This window comes from Diadema setosum, chromosome 3, assembly GCF_964275005.1.
Source record: "Diadema setosum chromosome 3, eeDiaSeto1, whole genome shotgun sequence".
NCBI classification, from domain to species: Eukaryota; Metazoa; Echinodermata; class Echinoidea; order Diadematoida; family Diadematidae; genus Diadema; species Diadema setosum.
The window spans coordinates 6,471,057-6,490,047 of NC_092687.1; the positions used below are offsets into that span (position 1 = coordinate 6,471,057).

The following is an 18,991-nucleotide window of genomic DNA, read 5'->3' on the forward strand; positions in this document are numbered from 1 at the left end:
TGATCTTTCTTCAACCACTCTTCACCAAAACAGCACTCTGTGTGTATTTGTGTGTGTGTATGTGTGTGTGTGTGATACGGTGTTAGCTTGAGTAATAAAAGCCGTTATAAGGAGATAAGGGGAATTTTGTTCGTTAATTTCAATTATAATTTCTGAGATTAGGCATTACTTCAGGCGTTTGTGTTATGTTGTCTTTTGATGTACCTGTTTTGTGTAGTTAAACAGACACTGATGTTTCGATCACAGTTTGAAAGTATTTTTTTATGTAATGCTAATGCCGAATGTTGCGTGAAACGTTTTCATAGAAGTCTTTTTCTTTATTCGTCAGTATCAATCTGCTAAGAAATTATCTGCCTGTGAAAGAAGATTTGTGACTATTTAGCAGCACATATGGAATATAGTAGTTAATATTAATAGTTGATATCAATTATACAGCTTGGAGGACTCGTAAACACTGTTGCTACATAAATCATTTGCGAAATTAATCATTACTTAATGATTGCTATCTTACCATATGTTAAATTTATCATTTTTCACATATTGATTATGCGTTTCATTTTTTTTTCAATCTTCCTGCATCACTGATGGACCAATTCAAATATTCAAAATTTTCACTATGAATATTCAAAAACACTCAAAGATACTTGAACGGTTCCTCAGACCACTATAAACCATCAATACACTCATCACAGTTTCCAATTTAAACATTATAGCTGTGCTTTTATAAAATTCAATTTTCGACAAGCATATGAACCAAAAGCTTCAATTTCTTTACTCGCTTCATTTCACGATTGGATAGAATCAACAAAAAGCGTTGTATCGTCCGCCAATTGAGATATTTTGATTTCTTTTAAATTTGACTGCTCACATTGAGGAATATATATATACCTTGGATGTTATCATTATTTCGTACCTTCATTGCAAGTACTTCAACAACTAAAAGGAACAGCAATGAAGAAAGAGGACAGCCCTGACGAACCCCTTTAGTAATTTATTGGAAACGTCCTGGATAACCAACCATTGTTCAAAACCTTACAATCTGCATTTTTTTTGTAAATAGTTCTGAACTTCTAAATAAACGATTTTCCGAAATTATACCGTTTGAAAATTTCAAACAGAAAATCATGATCGACATTATCAAAACTTTTCTTAAAATCAAGAAATATAAAAGATACTCGGGAAGTTTGTCTGTGAACAAAAGTCTAATAATTCCTGTATAAGTCTTATATTTTCTACTGCTGATTTTTTCTTTATAAAACCCATTTGATAGAAAGATTGATTAATTTTGGAATAACATTTTGTAAACGTTTTGTAATGTTATGATCTATTCTATGATCAATATTTATCAAAGATATTGGGCGCCAATTATCAAGTTTTCGTTTATCATCCTTCTTAAACAGCAATGTCAATATAGGATGTCTTTGGCTATCAGATGATGTACCATTTCTATACCCTTTATTTAGACTGTCTAACAATGAATCTTTAATATAATCCCAAAAAGTCTTATAAAATTCAGCACTTAAGCCGTCACTGCCGGGGGATTTGTTATTTTCCATCGACATCAAGGCCTCAAAACATTCTTTTTCTGTAAGGATTCCCTCACAACTTAAACTGTCATTCTCTTCCAGAGTAACAAAATTCAAATTTTGCAGATATTCACAAGAATAATGTAACTTGTCTGAGTGGCATAATTTGTTGCAGTATAAATAAATCTCTTCTAAAATACGTTTCTCATCGACAATACCTTTGTCTTTCTTCAAAACAGCATTAATCTCCCTTCTCTTTGCATTCTGCGTTTCTAACCTCAAACAATATTTCGTAGATTTTTCTCCTTCAATCCATTTCTCTCTGGATCGAACAAAAATACCTCTGCATTTATTTCTATACATTTTTTTTTTCTAATTTCATTTTAATTCTTCTTAATCCTTGTATTTGTAATATCGTTAGGGTCTTCATCAACTTTTTTTTTCAATCATATTCAAATCTTGTTGAACTTGAACGAAATATTGATTTCGTATTTTTTGCTTATATTTTTGCATATTTTGATATTCAAGACGCATCTTACCAATCACATCTATTATACGTTCCCTATACAGTTTGTCTAACAATAGAGAATTATTCAATTTCCAATAACCTCTTCCCCGTGTAGTATCACAAATCTTGATTTTCAATGAAATGGCGTTATGATCACAACGAACAGATGGTCTGATATCAGTATTCTGAGCAACACATCGTAAAGATAACGAAATAATAAAGCTAATAATCTAATCTTGAAAAGAGACCGAGCGATAGCTGACGCCATGTAAATTGTTTCTTTTTTGGATGAACCAATCGCGAAATATCTATCAAATCCAATGTTTAAATAAGATTTAAAAACCAGTTCTTGGGTTTCTGCGGATGGGATGATATACCTTGCGTATCTAACTGTCCATGTTGAACACAATTCCAGTCACCACCAAATATTAGTTTATTTTTCAAAATATCTAAAGCGTTAACCGAGGAAATTAAAGCTTTGTAAAATGTGTCTTTATCAGCTTTTATCTTATAATGCTGGGGTTTTTTTTATTCGTTTTTGTTAACGTGTTGTGCTAACATCTTGAACACTAATCATAACATGTATAAACCCCCCCCCCAAAAAAAAAAAAAAAAAGACAAATTCATGGATTTGGAATATAAGCCCTATTTGAAATGGCCATACAGAGCAAACTTCAAAAAAAAAAATATATGAAGAGTTTGTTTGCAAAAACCGATAAGTCCATTTTTGAAGATTTTGAAGTAAGATCTGTGTCATAAAGTACAAAATAATACCTTTTAAATGATATATTGGTCACTACATTTAAAGGTACATTTTTGAACTTAAGGTCTAAAGAAGCAAAAAATTTCTTATTATTCTCTTTATTTTACTTGACCTCAAATCGCAAATATCTCCATTTGGCAAATATGGACTTATCGGTTTTTGCAAACAAACTCTTCATATATTCATCCTGTTATTCCGGATAAGTCAAACATAAACTACCATCCTGTTTTATTATGTTGCTGTTTTAGTCATAAAGTCCTGATCCCTTTAAATAAATATTCATTGTTTGGCCGAAGATCACCCATGCAAATTCTAGAGTTACGTTCCAAATCAATGTAATTTGTGTCGTTTCTTTTCACTTTTCCCCACATTTTCATCTATTTGTTGTCCTGTGAAATTCTTCAAACTGCATTCCAGCTCAAAGGGAGTAGGGCCTATATTTTCCATTGTTGAAGTTGACTAGAGCATATAAAAGGGATGGTATGGTATTAGTGAAGGTGAGGATTGGTCTTTTAACTTTTTGCGAGACATCAAGAAACCACAGTGACTTGTAATGGCTGAGATAAAAGTAAAACAAAGCGACCGTATTAAAAGGTGGGTCCCCTTCTTTCTTAGGATTACTCTGTTGTGGGTTTCTCAGCCATTTTAAAACCAATTTTCACCAAATAAACGTTACTTGCTTCTTCTTGTTTTGAAATTACATGCTCGATCATATTTCATACAAGAGGTTTCTCATTATCTAAACCTAAAATGTTAGAAACCTGAAATTAGTTCTTTACCAAAACTATACGATAGTAACTTTAAAGAATGAATAAGGTAGGCTTAGTGATATGATAAATATTACGAACGCAGGTCCTTTGAATACAGTGATGACAGACATTTGGGGGATTTCTACTACTAGACTGTTCGACGTGTGTTTTGAACACGCGTCCTTTCAGTGGTGTACCGCAGCTTAAACCCGACATAAAAAAAGTGATCTGGAAAAAAAAAATACTTACCCTGCACATTGTGTCCACAAAAGAGGCAAGCGACAAATGTTAATAGAACAATGAAGGCAATTTTCTCCATCACGGAATACGTCGAAGAATCCGATAATTCACAAAGAGTAACTTGAGCCCACTTGTGGTCGTAACACAGGCAACATCCTTTTGAATAATCACAGCATAAATCACATCATACTCAATAAAAATGGGGATAGTCGCAAATACCCGGGCACTGCTCTTGTCCCAAAGAAGCGGGATTCCTTTACAGAATTAGTGCGTGGAAATTTGACCCTCCTTTCATTGACACACCCGCCTTATCGCTATGTTTGGCAAAGTCTTCATATCGCGCTGATGATGTGGCATACACCATTCGTTTACTCAGTTGTTGAAACATAGTCCGAGGTCCAATGGGGGTAAAGTTATCCGTTTGCACATGACACTGCCTGTATGACAATAATGATTTCGTACAAAGGTTGGAACTATGAGTTTTAATATATCCTTGTGCAGGGTATTTGTTTTTCCTCCCGCTGCCAAAGACCTTCGATAAACGGATGAAGAATGCGTGCCGTCTATTTGGTGCAAAGCAATCCATCATTCATTTTGTACGCTTTTATTTCTTTATAAAACTAACGCTGGAATCATTGAATTTTGCTTTAAAAACTAAGGGTACAAAATCCGCAAAAATATCTGCCCGAATTTCATTGAAGTCAACGTTGCTTTTCTGCACCAAACTACCCTCCTATATGAAAAGCAAAGTGTCAATGTGTTCACAGTGTGTCCAAATAGTCGGATACATGAAACGGTTGCATTTTAGAGTGTGAATATGATTTCACACTGTTGTGGTTTTTCACAGAGAAGTCAGACATATAATAGTAATGTCCTATATTTCAATCTGTGATAATTATTGGCGATTCACTGCTATTTGTGTTAACAATGTGTGAATAAAAACGCGCGACTTTAAGGCGGTGTCACACCTGTCCGGGCAAGCTACAAGGGCTTGTGGCGAGGAGGTAGTTTAAAGCACGTAGAAGATTTTCCGCGGGCGGACAAGAATGTTTGCAATTTTCGCACTTGTTTCTTACTTACTAGACGCGTGCTACTTAGCTTCTACTTGCGTGCGTTCCGTGTGACTCGCGTGAGAGCTTTGAAACCGATCCATTTTCTGTTACGAGCGACTTACGGGGATTGCGAAGTACCTGCTTTGGAGTTGCCTGTGAGGTGCTACCGGTAAGGGTTTCCTATTTGTGTTCTGCGCGTACCTCTACGGGCAACTCCCGTGACTCTTCCGGAACAAGTTTTGAGCATGCTCAAGGCCTTGTCATACCGTATCTGGGGAAGTTTTGCGGCTTGACTTGCGGGGAAACAAATTTGCTACCCGGAGCTCTCCGCAGTTGGCCCGAACTTGACAGTACCTAGCACGTATCTCGTCCTTAGTTACCCGAAGGTGCGCACGCTAGTACAATTTTCCCGCAGCAAAGTTTTGAGCATGACCAAAATTATTTCCGGATGAGTCGCGAGGATTGCCCGAAGAGTTCCACGCAGAACACCCGTAGGAGGGCCGTAGCCGCCGCAATTCACAGGCATTTGACCCACTTGAAGTAGGTAAGTTGCCCGCTGATCTATGCCTATGTGAAGGGAGTGCGTGCCATTTGTGGGCTCATTCTCTTCTTTGTCCTCTGTCCTCTGTGGTGTCGAGGACTACCTAGTCCCTTTCGGACAGGACTTCATCCGCCGAATGGACTTCAGCAGCAATTTGATGCATTTGCTGTGAATCTTCCGGGCTTTGTGGCTGTCCATCCACTGGACGTTCTCTGCCCTTGTGCACTTTCCGTCTACGGGGCATCTTCACTTCTTGAAAGCTAGTTGACAAATGATTGTTTGCCCATCCACTCGAACCAGCCTATTGTTCAGGCCAGCACTCACCTCGCAGGCGACTAGTACGCAGAGAACACGCAGTTGTGGCGCAGGTACTTCGCAGAGCCCGTATGTCGCCCGTTACTGACATAAAAGAAGCTATCACGAAGCTATCACGTGACACCCACGCGCCTAACATGCAGTTCAACGGAATACAAGAAGGACTTAGGTATCACGCGTTTATCATGTAATACCCACGTCAAACTCGCCCTAAACCTTGTCCGGCCGCAGAAATTATTCTGCGTGCTGAAAAATCCCCATACGCAATAAGCCCGCTTAGCTGGTGTGACAGGGCCTTTTTTGGCAGCGGGTAAATAGAGCCAGCGTGCGCACCTCCGGGTAACTACTTTTGAGATACATGTACATGCTAGGTACTGTCATGTGCGGGTCATCTGCGGGGACCTCCTATTATAATGTAACTAACAAAAGACATGGCGAGGGAACAAGCAAGTTATGTTTCCCCTCAGTCAGCGTAACTTGCATGTTTCTGTGATATTATAATGTGACTAACAAAAGACATGGCGAGGGAACACCGGCAAGTTACGTTGAGTCGAGGGGAAGGTGCATTCCAATGTCTTTTGTTAAACATTACAGTACTTTAGCAATAATTGACAGTTGAGGTAATCTGAGGAATATGATTGGTTTGGAAGGATTCTTTTTGTGGGCGTTCCCAAGTTATCTTAAGAAAAATAGAAGAAATATAGTTAAAAATATATAGAATGTTTCTAGACATTCGTTTCACCGCAAAAGTGATGTTGAGGGTATCATAAATCAACACAAATCAATATGCATTTGGATTTCAGGGGCCCTTTAAGAGTACACCCTGATTATGAAACTGACTGACACGAAGCCCGCGCATTTCATTGGTAAAAAAAAATGAACGTGCAGAGTCAAAGTTCTGTATGCCAACTCCCAAATCACCCCCTCTCCCTCCATTTACAGTACATACGCATACTTCTTCTTTGATGAACACGCATTGAAAATAAAAACAAATTTACTCTGCCTGTTTATAGTCTCGGACCGGATGGCAAAATGTCATAATTATTTATAGATCCCATATTACAGTAGGTCTTAAATACCTTTCCTGATCGGGTCAGTTCATTAAAAAAAAAAAAAAAAAAAAGGCGCGTTATTTGCTTTCCACGCGAAAGCGAGGTTATCAATATTTTATGGCTGATTTTAATGAAGTACGTAGAAACTATGAAACTTAACTATGAAACTTGGCGTATCAAAAAAAAAAAAAAACCCAAAAACCCACACATTCAGCCTTTTCATTAAAAAAAAAATTATACCCGTGGAAATTTGGGATGTTTTTTTTTTTGTTTTTTTGTTTTTTTAATGCGATCAAAAACGTGTTGTTCAATTTAGGCCTATATTAAGTATAAACAACAAATCGTATGATCATCGATCACTCTTCCTCTTCATGGATTTATAAAACCTACATCACAAAGACATCTTTTGCCGTTGAGAATCTACAGGTACCGACAATACATCTTGCTTCGGTCTATCTGAAATGCCAACAAAGTAAAGTATACAAATTGAAACTATGTGAAATGATCACGTATAAATTTGCATTAGCGCCATGAAAACACACATATTTTAATCTTCTTTTTTTTTTTTTTTCTTTTGAGAACATGGACTTTACGCTCATATAGTTTGCACAAACATAATTAGCCACGGCACAATTAAAACATCATGCACATCTTATATTATATTGTTCTAAAAAGAGTTTTGAGAGTCGTGCTAGAGGGCAAGTTGCCATGTAAGCACATGGAATGCTTGTTAGCAAGTTGAAGAAGCGTATTCATTCAGTGTTCAATTAGAACTTAAGAAATTATATTGATGTCCAACCGATACAACGGCAAGACTAGTGACAAAATGTGGTAAAATACTCAGCACGATGAATGTTTTCCAGCTAGCGTTGTTCATGCTTTCGCGAAACAGTCGGAATTGTACATGTTATGGAATCAAGAGCAAACAATAAGATACCGATAAGATCAGTCTCATTATCTGCGAAAGTAAATACCATGTCTTCATAATTCCATGCTAGTAACGCTAAAGGTAGGCCTAAAGGAAAAATACACACATTTCTTTCCCACTCTCTATAATGTATAGCTGATATTTAACTGTAGAATTGAATGTTTACCTCTGACAAATATAAGCGGAAATACGTTTAAGAACAACTATATCACTAATTAGCGTATTGTCTAAAGAAGAAGATATTCACATAGCATGCTACGGCAGCGTCTGACAAAGAAGACATTTGTTACTATTGACAAAAAAAAAAAGTGTTAATGATTGTATGAAATCCGTTATGCATCTTGCAAACTTTAGAGATGTCTGAATTACTAAGGAAGACTTAGCATTATAGGCATTCTTTGTCTATCGAATAGCAGAAATCATGATCAAGATATTATTTTACTTTGAGGAATGTCATTACCATGAGAGCAAGTTAACATGAATAAATTCAAAATTTTGAATGGAAACCCTTTTTTCATTTTGCTTCATTTTTATTAAATGTATCAGTTTCACAATCTTTGCAATCATTCATTAATTGTCTGCGCCATTACATCAATGTGGTCTTCTGTGTGTGTGTGTGTGTGTGTGTGTGTGTGTGTACCTGTGTGGATATAAGCATAAAATTAGATTGCCCAAGTATATATGAAGGTATATACAGCTGCATAGCCTTTCTGTACAGTGCACTCTGTAGTCCCTTTTTTTTATCATGCTGGTCATGGTTTCGTAATAACCTTGCTTTCAGTACAATTTGTTCAATACGTGTACATGAGCTATCCCTTTGGCAAGGCATACGGGCAGAAAGAAAGGATAGAGTGACTAAGATTTAACTGATAGCTGGAATCTCTGTTTGTTGTTGTTATTGGTGTTGATTTAATGGTTACTTTCACAGTATAGAATAAGTAATTTTGTTGCTGTTGTTGTTGTGGTAACGGAAGTAGTTATCTAAAAAAAAAAAAAGCTAGTTATCTTGAAGGGGGTGGCTAGTAACTGATCAGTGGGAATCAGTGGGAATGCTGGGGGATGATTGTTCCAGTCATCGTGGGATTCATTTAAGAGTACATTATATATCTATTGTTGTGTGAAAATTATTTGCTTCAGAATGGTCTCATATTCAAGTAATGTACAGTTAATCGTTAATGATCGCCCCGTCACTGTACAGGCATGCTAACCTGGAAACATTAAACTGTACATTACTTGAATATGATACCATTCTGAAGCGAATAATTTTCACACAATAGATATACATGTATAATATACTCTTTAATGAATCCCACAAGGACTGGAACAATCATCCCCACCATTCCCACTGATTCCCACGGATCGGTTGTTATTAGAGCGGACGTCCACTTGGGCGCGGACAAGCCCCGGAAGGGTTGCGGAAGCAAATTTTGTCATTTCGGCAGACGCTGAATAACTTTGTGAATCGGCTTGTCCTGGGACATTCCTAGGACTGTCCGCGGACTGTCCGCGGACTGACTGCAGAGATTCCTAGGAATCACTCCGGAAGAGCGCGAAATACCTCGGAATATGCTAATCGTAGCCGGGCAGCGCGGAAACACCTGGGATTACACCAGGAATGAACGCGGACAATCAGGATGCCTTCCGGACAACACAAGTTAGGCATGCGTACAAACTGCTGACAATACCAGGAAAACGGAAAGGTATGAATTTGGCGCTGACTTTGACTTTTCCTCATTTGACTGCTAGCCGTCATTGATGCTCTTTGTTGTGCTTCCGCAGTAGCTGCTGATATTATATTGATATAATTGGTCAGTATCATTTTATAAATGTGACCACCAAAAGTCGAAGAATAGGATTGTCTGCATGTCGGCTTACGACTCATTTTTTTTTTTATTTGTCTCATCTGGGAGAACAATATTTTTTCTGCCTACAGTCACATGGATGATATTCGCAAACTTTTTGAACCATATGTATATATATGTATATATATATATATATATATATATATATATATATATTGAAACACAGAAAGGTAAAACTGACCAGAAACAATTGATAAATAGTGAAAACTTTGAGCAAAGAAAATGAGAAAAGAAAACGAAATCGATGGAAGCCCGCTTTCTGTGCTCAAAGATTTCAATATATAATAGTTATATATATGTATATATATCTTAAATATGATTTTTTTCATTTATTTGTCATAATCATTATTGATATGTATTGGGATGGAACCACTCTTGGCCCCAATTGACCATTTAAGGAGTATGGAAGAGATGACAAATTGGACAAATAGGGGTACCAGTGAATTGCAGTTGAATGCCCACAGACGCTATTTCGAAAAATGCACAAAATGCCTGATTTGACCCTTATTTGACCTTGAAGTTGACCTTTAGAGGTGATCGTGACCTTGAATTGCAGTAATGATATTTAGAATCACATTCTCTAACCCCGTAAAATCTTCCACATGGAATTCATAACATCAATCAAGCTTTTCGAATTGTAACTGCACTTGACCTTTAACCCGGATGGCGACCATATTGGATTTCACAAATATGGCGGCCCCAAGGGTTTTTAGTCTTGGCGCCCATCAAAAATCGAAAGAGTATGGTACAAGGGACCTATGAGCCAAATTTGGTGCTTTTGGAAGAATCTGAACCAAACAGCCCATTTTGAGCCCTTAGGCCTCCAACTATTTAGGTATGTGCGATATTCCTGGTTGCCATGGCAACCATAAACTGACAACCATGTTAGTCAGATTTTGTATGATTTTCTGTTTCAATTTAAGTTAACAATATAATTATGGATGAAATGAGGGTTTTCTTGGCTGTAATTTGCTGAAGGACCGAAATGTGAAGTAATTATGGTTGAGAATTACCCTGAAATGGTCTTCTTATTATTTCCTTTATTTTTTATATGACATAGGCATCAAACAATAGATATAATAGAAATAATTGAAAATACAGCATATTTCAAAGATTACCTTTCTATTTTGTGTTATCTTCACTCAAGCTTTGCCTGTAATAAGATTTTTTATTCATAATATCAATCTGCAAACCCAAATTTTCAATATTTTGGAAATATAAAATGTGAAATGTGACCAATATATGTACCCATTCCAAGCAATACATTATAGGTTTCATATATTTCTTTATATTGTAATGAATTGCGCCCCCACATGTTGACCTTGAGAAATTTCATCCATAACAAATAGTGAAGGGTGACTTGCTCTTCCTTCTTAGTAAATATGAAATGATTGATATAAAATAAAAACATATATACTGGGGATAAAGAAATAAAAAGAAAAAACATGATTTTAGCGTATTTCCTATGTATTTCCTTATATTTTGGGAAATAGCGCCCTCAGTGGGTGACCTTGAGAAATTTCAAATGTTGGGTCATGTAGAGCATGTGTTGCTCTACCCATGTGCCAAATATGACGGTCATACATCATATAATAAAGAAGTTATGTAGGGGGAGGCCTGGGGCACAATGTGCCCCCCTTGGGTCTGGAAGGGGTCAAAATAGCTTGGGCTTTATAGGGTTAATGCATTGTATACATTTCTTTGAATCTGTATTGACAACAAGCATACTAGTACAGTACTCTCCGGGTAATCGGGTATCGCTTAAACGGGTACTCCGTTTAATTGGGTAGATATGTCAAAATCAGTTCAAAGGCACGTTAAAATTACCTGATAATTGGGTTGCCTCTCCGCATAAATGAGTAAATAATTTTTCTTATAATCTACTTTCTACCCACATTTTATCACAGATAAAACACTTTAAGAAATCATGAATGTCAAATTTTCCACGTTAGCGAGGAGTCTATAGTCGAACCACAAAGTTTTATGAAGACATATTTATCCATAACAAGAGTGTAAATTATTGCTCCTGACTGAGCAAGAGTAAGGTATGTATAATGTGCCTTGCAAGCACGCGTGTTAAGCATACAGTGTAGGTGTTTGGTGCAGTGTACAATGCATACACATTGTGTGTGTCAAATGTGAATGAGACGTGTTCTTCTGTTAAGGCCGTGTCACTCCATAACGCGGGCTTGTGGCGAGGAGGTAGTTTTCAGCACGTAGAAGATTTTCAGCGGGCGAACAAGAATGTTTGCAATTTTCATTCATGCCTTGTCATACCGTACGGGGGAACTTCTGCGGCTTGACTTGCGGGGAAACAAATTTACTCCAAGGAGCTCTCCGCAGTTGGTCCGCACCTGACAGTATCTAGCGCGTAGTTGCCCGGAGGTGCTCACGCAAGTCCAATTTAACCGCAGCCAAGTTTTGAGCATGACCAAAACTTTTTCCGGGTGAGTCGCGGGAATGCCCGTAGAGGTCCACGCAGAACGCCAGTAGGAGACCCTTAGCGGCAGTACTTCCCAGGCACTTCCCACGCAGGTACTTCGCAGTCCCTTATGCAGCCAAGATAATGAAATTCTGTGAGATTTCAGCCATTCCATTAGAGGAATTCCTTCACTAAGTTGTCAGCCCCCACGCGACTGGTACAAAGGTCACACAGTATACTCGCAAGTGTAACGCGTCCAGCAAGTAACATGCGCTGACTCGCACAAATCCTTTTCCGCCCTCAGGAATGTCAGGTATGATAGAAAATCCCTACACGAAACATGCCCGAGTAGCTTGCCCGGAAAGGTGTGACAGGGCTTAAACACGGTTGCGGGTAAAAAAATATGCGTGCGCACCTCCTGGCGACTACTTTTGAGATACATGCTAAGTACTGTCATGTGCGGATATCTACGGGGACCTCCGGGTAGTCAAAATTGTTCTTTGCAAGTCGCACGCAAGGCTGGTGAGACACGGCTTTTAATCGGGTACTCCGCTTAATCGGGTAAGAAACGCTTTGCCCGAGCCTACCCGATTATGCGGAGAGTACTGTATATTATTGAAAAAAAAAAAATCATATGAATGAAATTCAATGTAAAAATGAAGTGAAACAGGAAAAGTATTGGTCATAAAAAAATTACCAATAGATAAGGTAAGCGAAGTCTCCCAAAGATCAAGGGGGTTCCCTTTTTGTAATTTCTTCAAGATAATAATTCATTGATATCCATGTTATTATTATTTTGTTGTTGTTTTTGTTGTTGCAACGTTGTTGTTTTTCGCCTTTTGAAGTGTTTGAAGCTTCACTTTTGTTTTTGTATTGTTATAAGACAATGCTTAAATCATAATTAGTCATATTCTTTATCAGGGCTGCATTTATGATTTGAAGATTAAACCAAAACAGGGGGTATAAGCCAACATTAAAGATAATAAAAAGTTCTGGTACCTCAAAAGCTTCCCTGAATTTCCTCGTCTTGGTTTGTGTTTCAGGTTAAAGTACATTGTCTGTCTGTGAGAATTACTCGCCCCAAAGTGCTATCATGTCTTAGTAATCATGCAATAATGGTTTCGTACCAGAGCCAACGCTGTACAGCGTCGACAAATATTGTACGAAACCACTGACTGCGACCAGCAGCGTGCAGCCCATTGTACGCATAGCTAACTGCGACCAGCAGCCCCATACGCATAGCGTAATGGGGCTTCGCATTGTAGCATTTAGGATCATGACAGAATTAGTATCGCGGGTAAATGTCAACTTAAAATCCAAAAATTTCTTCGATTTGAAGACTTACCAATTAAGTTGAAGTATTGAAAACAGGCTTCGAACAACGTTTGGTTCTGCCAGTAGTCCCTTTCTGTTCGAATTGATGACTGAATGTGACTCGGTCGAGAGGACCTTGGGAGAGCTACATTGTACATACACTGGATACCATGGCCAGCGCATGCGCACACAAACATCTTATCCGTTCATGGATTTGAAATTTGTGTGCATGTGATGTGTTCGCATGCACTGGCTGTAGTATTCAGTGTACTGTATGTAGCTCTCCTAAGGTCCTGTCGACCGAGTCACATTCAGTCATCAATTCGTACAGAAAGGGACTATAGGCAGAACCAAACGTTGCCCGAAGCCTGTTTTCAATACTTCAACTTAATTGGTAAGTCTTCAAACTGAAGAATTTATGGGATTTTAAGTTGACATTTACCCTGCGATACTATAGGGCTTTTTACACTTGTAAATTTTTGCTTAGCCCCGGACTATCGGTGGGGCTAAGGGGGGGCCTTAGCCCCACCGATAGTACGGGACTATCCTTAGCCCACTTTCTGTTTACACTCGTTTTTGCCAAAGTGGGCTAGCCCCACCGATAGTACGGTACTATCTGGCCCTGCAAAATAGCAGGGGTTAGCACCGCAATTGCGGTGCTAGCACCGCAATTGCGGTGCCAAGCAAGTGAGTGTAAACAGAACGAAAAAATAATCCTGGGCTAAGCGACGGAGACGAAGTGCGACCCTCACTGACCAATCAGAAACGAGGTAATCAAGTGCTGCCGGTGCGTGCGTGTACGTGTACAGTACACAGCGTAATTATGAATATTCATGTGGTTTGGAAAGTCCGGGGCTAAGAAAGGCGAGTGTAAAAAGGTCAGTTTTCTCCTTAGCCCCGGACAAGAGATAGTACGGGACTAATTGGCGAGTGTAAAAAGCTGAAAAAATTGGTACGGGACTAACGATAGTCCTGGGTCAGAGAAAGTCCGGGGTTAAGAAACACAAGTGTAAAAAGCCCTTAAATCTGTAATGATCCTGAATGCTACAATGCGAAGCCCGATTACGCTATGCGTATGGGACTGCTGGTCGCTATGCGTATGGGGCTGCTGGTCGCAGTTAATTGCATGATTATTAAGACATGAGAGCACTTTGGGGCGAGTAAGTCTCACAGTGTTAGTTATATGAAAGGTACTTTAACCTGAAACACAAACTAAGACAAGGAAATTCAAGGACACTTTTGAGGTACCAAAACTTTTTATTATCTTTAAGTTTATTACATTGCACCTGATAAGGGTCGAGTCGGAAAATAGTTCTGTATTTCACGTGACGTTGATAAGAACGTATGTTCATGAAAAGTGAATTTGTCTTTAGCTTCTTCACGTGTTGAATATCATACATACCCTTATAAGAAGAATGATTTCTCTAGTTGTATGACTATTGGTCATTACACCCATTGACATGACGTAATCATATTTTGCTATTATCATGGCCAGACAATACGCGTTAATCTTCCGTAACAACAGAACTTTCAGAAATAAGTATTTTGCTGGTAATTAACTTATATGGCAACGAACTCAATCACTGAAGACCAACAAAAAAAAAATATAAATAAATCAAATCAGAAGCACTTTCAAGTGTGAATCATGTGTCGTGGCGTCCAGGAGGACATACCTGGCGGGTGAAAACTGAGGAAATAGCTGTTGAGAGGAATTCATCTAGCAGGTAGTAGCATATCAGATTAAAGCTTGAAAGACGTGGCATAGCACAAACCCAGTGCGCCAAATCTTCTCCCACTAGCGACTGATTATCATAATCAATATTCCCGGGGTACAAAGACAACGTCAAATCTTGAATCTGCAACACAACAAATAAATAAGTACAACAACAACAACAACAACAACAACAAAACACAGAAAAAATACTAGTAGAGCCTATACATCCATTTAGAAAACAAAAACAATAAAAAATGTACAAAGGAAAATGACATAACAGAAGAATATCACTACATTCGAAATACAAACACACACACACAAACACACAAGGGAAATATTTTAAACAAAATAACATTTTGAGCATTTATTGCACAGCATATCAAACATCCAATTCATTAATTGTCTGAATACTACGCAGATATGTCAAAACTTAAAGTAAAAGTATTACTTCCAATTTCGTGCGTTATGCATACAGGGATCTAAACGGTCAATGCAATTCCTCCATAGTAAATTAAATCAAGAAACAGTCATTCAAAATCACCACCATGACCAAACTTGCACAATGAGCAATCGAATTTGCCAGAGAGCAGTCAACAGCGAAAAAAGAAGAAATTACTCGCAGTCATATCCGCCATTTTTGATAAAAAAAAAAACACAGAAGAAGAAATGAATGACGATAGATCATTCTATTTCTCCGGAAGAACTTATAAATTCACAGTTAAGTATCTGCTTCTGTGGTGCTTTGGGTTTTTGGATTCCTATTCGTATTATTCATCAAAGTGTTTTGACGCTGAAACTTTTTTGACAACAATTTAATAATAAATAGTAGGCTTACGTGCGTCTTATTGATCTGCGTGACAAGGACTTACTTGACATCGTGAAGCCTCTGTGCTGAGGACCTTGAAGAAGTCTTTGTGAAGATTTGAGTCATGTATTGTTACTTTGCGCAGAACACTGCCTGATTTCATACCCTCTGCCAAGTCAATTGACGAAGTCCCTTCAAAGTTCACATTGTTCACTATATTAAATAGTGATTTGCTGCCAATAGAGTCAAGCGAAAATGTGTTCATATGTTTGATTTGGAGGTGGGATATCAGGACAAAAATAAGAACAAAATCAAATTCCAAAAAAGTGTGATGTAACAGGCAGAACTACATTTTTTTTTTTTCATGCTGATATTCACATTTTGCGTAGCTTGTACTCTGAACCCGTTGTAGACTAATCCAGACAAATGGGGCATGCAGGTGCCTATTGGGAAATACATATCATAATAATATCAGCTTGTCCTCATTATGTGTACATACATACTCAACTTAAATTTTAACCACTAGTTAAAACACTCTATCATCTGTAACTTTCTCATGGATCGGTTTGATTTTACTGCCGTGAACTAATGTACTCTTCCCTTCATTACCGATCATAAAATATCCATTTTGAGCTCCATAAAACACTTCCTACGTGGAGATAGACTTCTAAACGAACTTGCATGTGAAGACAATTTCTCCACGTCCATGTCCCGCTTTAAAACGTCTGAGAAATTACGTATGCTGTTGGCGATTTTAAACTCAAACAGCTAATGGTGCATGCACATATGCAATTATTGCATGGTCAATTATTTGTCTCAACCTTATCGTTGCTTTGTAATTCAATTTCCATATGCCACTTACCACCTGATCGCAGTGCAGGATAAACACGACTGCTGACTTCGTATGTCCTGACATTTCTCGTGATAATCTGTATTCTTCCCATCATTCCCCCACTGCTTTAGTGATTTCCTGTGTATGCCATTCAAACTCAACAGCAACGCAGAAATACTGGTCACAAGTCCTTTTCAAGTCGTTGATGATATCAAGATCAAGTTCATTCCCTAAAACTGAGGTGAAGTAGAAAAGGTAGCGGAACTCCTAACATCGACGAAGGAGTTTGTTTTTCATTTCGTTTTACTTGGCGCGATTATCAGTGAATGAATGGCCAATACATAACCCTGCAATATATTCTTGGAATAATTTGTGAGGAAATGAAACCGCTGACTCAACAAATGAAGAAATGTTGACATCGTTCCGACGCTCCCAACGAATAACATATGTTTCTTTAGTTAAAACTCCGACACTGCAGTATATTTCCATTGCATCCCGACATTCTCTGAATAGTTCATCAGAAAATGAAAATTCCTGTTCTAATAAACCAGCCAGTGCAATCCCACCAATGTCTTCAATTGCTCTATCAGCTTTTTTAAAATTGCCGAGGGTGCTCTGACTGTGTGTATTTTTGCTAAATTTCGATACATACATTGTTCCTTAAGAAGAGAACGATTTCTCGAAAGACATTGGAGAAAGTTCGCAGTTTCTACGTTTCTTTTCGTCTCTCATCACTGAAATCATCCCACGTGAGACAGAGCATTACGCAGTATAAGGGAAATGGAACAATATTCGACCGGACAGCATCGTTTTCTTCAACGAAGCTTCTTCTGCAAGAGTATCTTTCTCTCTCATTCGGAAGTACCTCCCGATATAATTTGATACATTTTCCTTGTAAGATCCTTCGACGGTAACAAAAGTGTACATTTCAACAAGACTCTTGTCCATCCGGAATGCGTTTGTTCTCCATGGCCGTATGTACATGGTTACTATTACTTTGCATGACTTATATTGCTCTAATCCAAGAATGCGAATGACTTCGTTGTTGCTTTTTTCAAATAACGTTCAGTTGAACTCGTCGAACTCATCAGATACAAAGAGAACTTTGGCCTTGATGAGATATAGTCGTCTATCACTTTTGTTGTTGCTCCATTTGAATCAGAGAAATATCTCATTACAATTACCGCCATTACTATTTTCGTTGGTGATATTTTGAATAGGAATTACGAGTTACTGTACCATATCGAGATCCTGGAGAATCCTTCCTTGACACCAATCCAAGGCAATCTTAGCACAAAGTGCTGTTTTACCGACGCCACCCTCACCCTGGATCAGAAGGCGCTTCAATCAGTTTACGTGTCCATCACTTGTAAAAATGTCTCCGTACGTTATAGGTGTAGTTTTACGCATGTCTCTTTGGTCTATTAAACTCAAATTTGTGTAAATGTCATCTCTCAACACTTTCCATAAAGTTGAGTGCAGGAATATCTCGCATAATCTCTCTGGCAAGTTGACAATGATTGATATGATATCGAAATAAACATCACAAATATTTTTTTATTTTTTTATTTTTTTGCAGTTGAGCGTTTATCAAGTTAGTAAGGAATATTTATGCCCTGTCTCAAATGGCTCTAATTTAGGGCCCCACTTCTATACAAAGTGTATAGTGTCTATGTGTACTTGTGAAATAATCACGCAAGACCGTAACGCCTGCATGTGTTGATTAGCACGAATTTAACCTCAAAGATAAAGTTTATTCACACCATGATGTAATGTGCTGAAAACAATGACTAAGCAGGCTTAGTCAGTAACTACGGAAGTGCCAACCAGATGACGAGATAAGAAGACGAGAAGACAGGTTAGATACCGAGAAGCCGAGTTATTGGAACTCGGCAAGTCGACTTGTTTAGGTCAAGACGACAAGAAGCCGAGTTCTTGTAGCTCGGCAAGTCGACTTGTTTGGGACAAGAAGACATGATATCGAGTTGTTGAAACTCGGAGTGTCGACTTGCTTGGGACAAGAAGACAAAATGACAACTTATTGAAACTTGGCAAGTCGACTTGTTTGGGACAAAAAGACATGATAACGACTTGCTGAAACTCGGAATGTCGACTTGTTTGGGATAGGAAAACATGATAATGAGTTTATGAAACTCGGAAAGTCGACTTGCCTGGGACAAGAAGTCAAGATGACAAGTTGTTGAAACTCGGCAAGTCGACTTTTTTAGAACAAGAAGATAAGATAATGAGTTGTTGGAACTCGGCAAGTCAACTTGTATGGGACAAGAAGACAAAATGACCAGTTGTTGGATCTCAACAAGTCGACTTATTTTGGACAAGAAGACAAAATGCCGAGTTGTTGAACTTG

At 38.2% G+C, this 18,991-nt stretch overlaps 1 protein-coding gene across 1 annotated transcript in view; it reads right to left on the reverse strand.

The window, feature by feature from the left end:
* Positions 1 to 15,862, reverse strand: part of LOC140226693 (T-lymphocyte surface antigen Ly-9-like) — a 104,586-nt gene extending 88,724 nt beyond the window's left edge. Inside the window, exon 1 of the mRNA XM_072307133.1 lies at positions 15,856 to 15,862. Within this exon, the coding sequence (XP_072163234.1) occupies positions 15,856 to 15,862 (7 nt within the window). The remainder of the gene's footprint in view (positions 1 to 15,855) is intronic.
* Between the last annotated feature and the right edge of the window lie 3,129 nt (positions 15,863 to 18,991).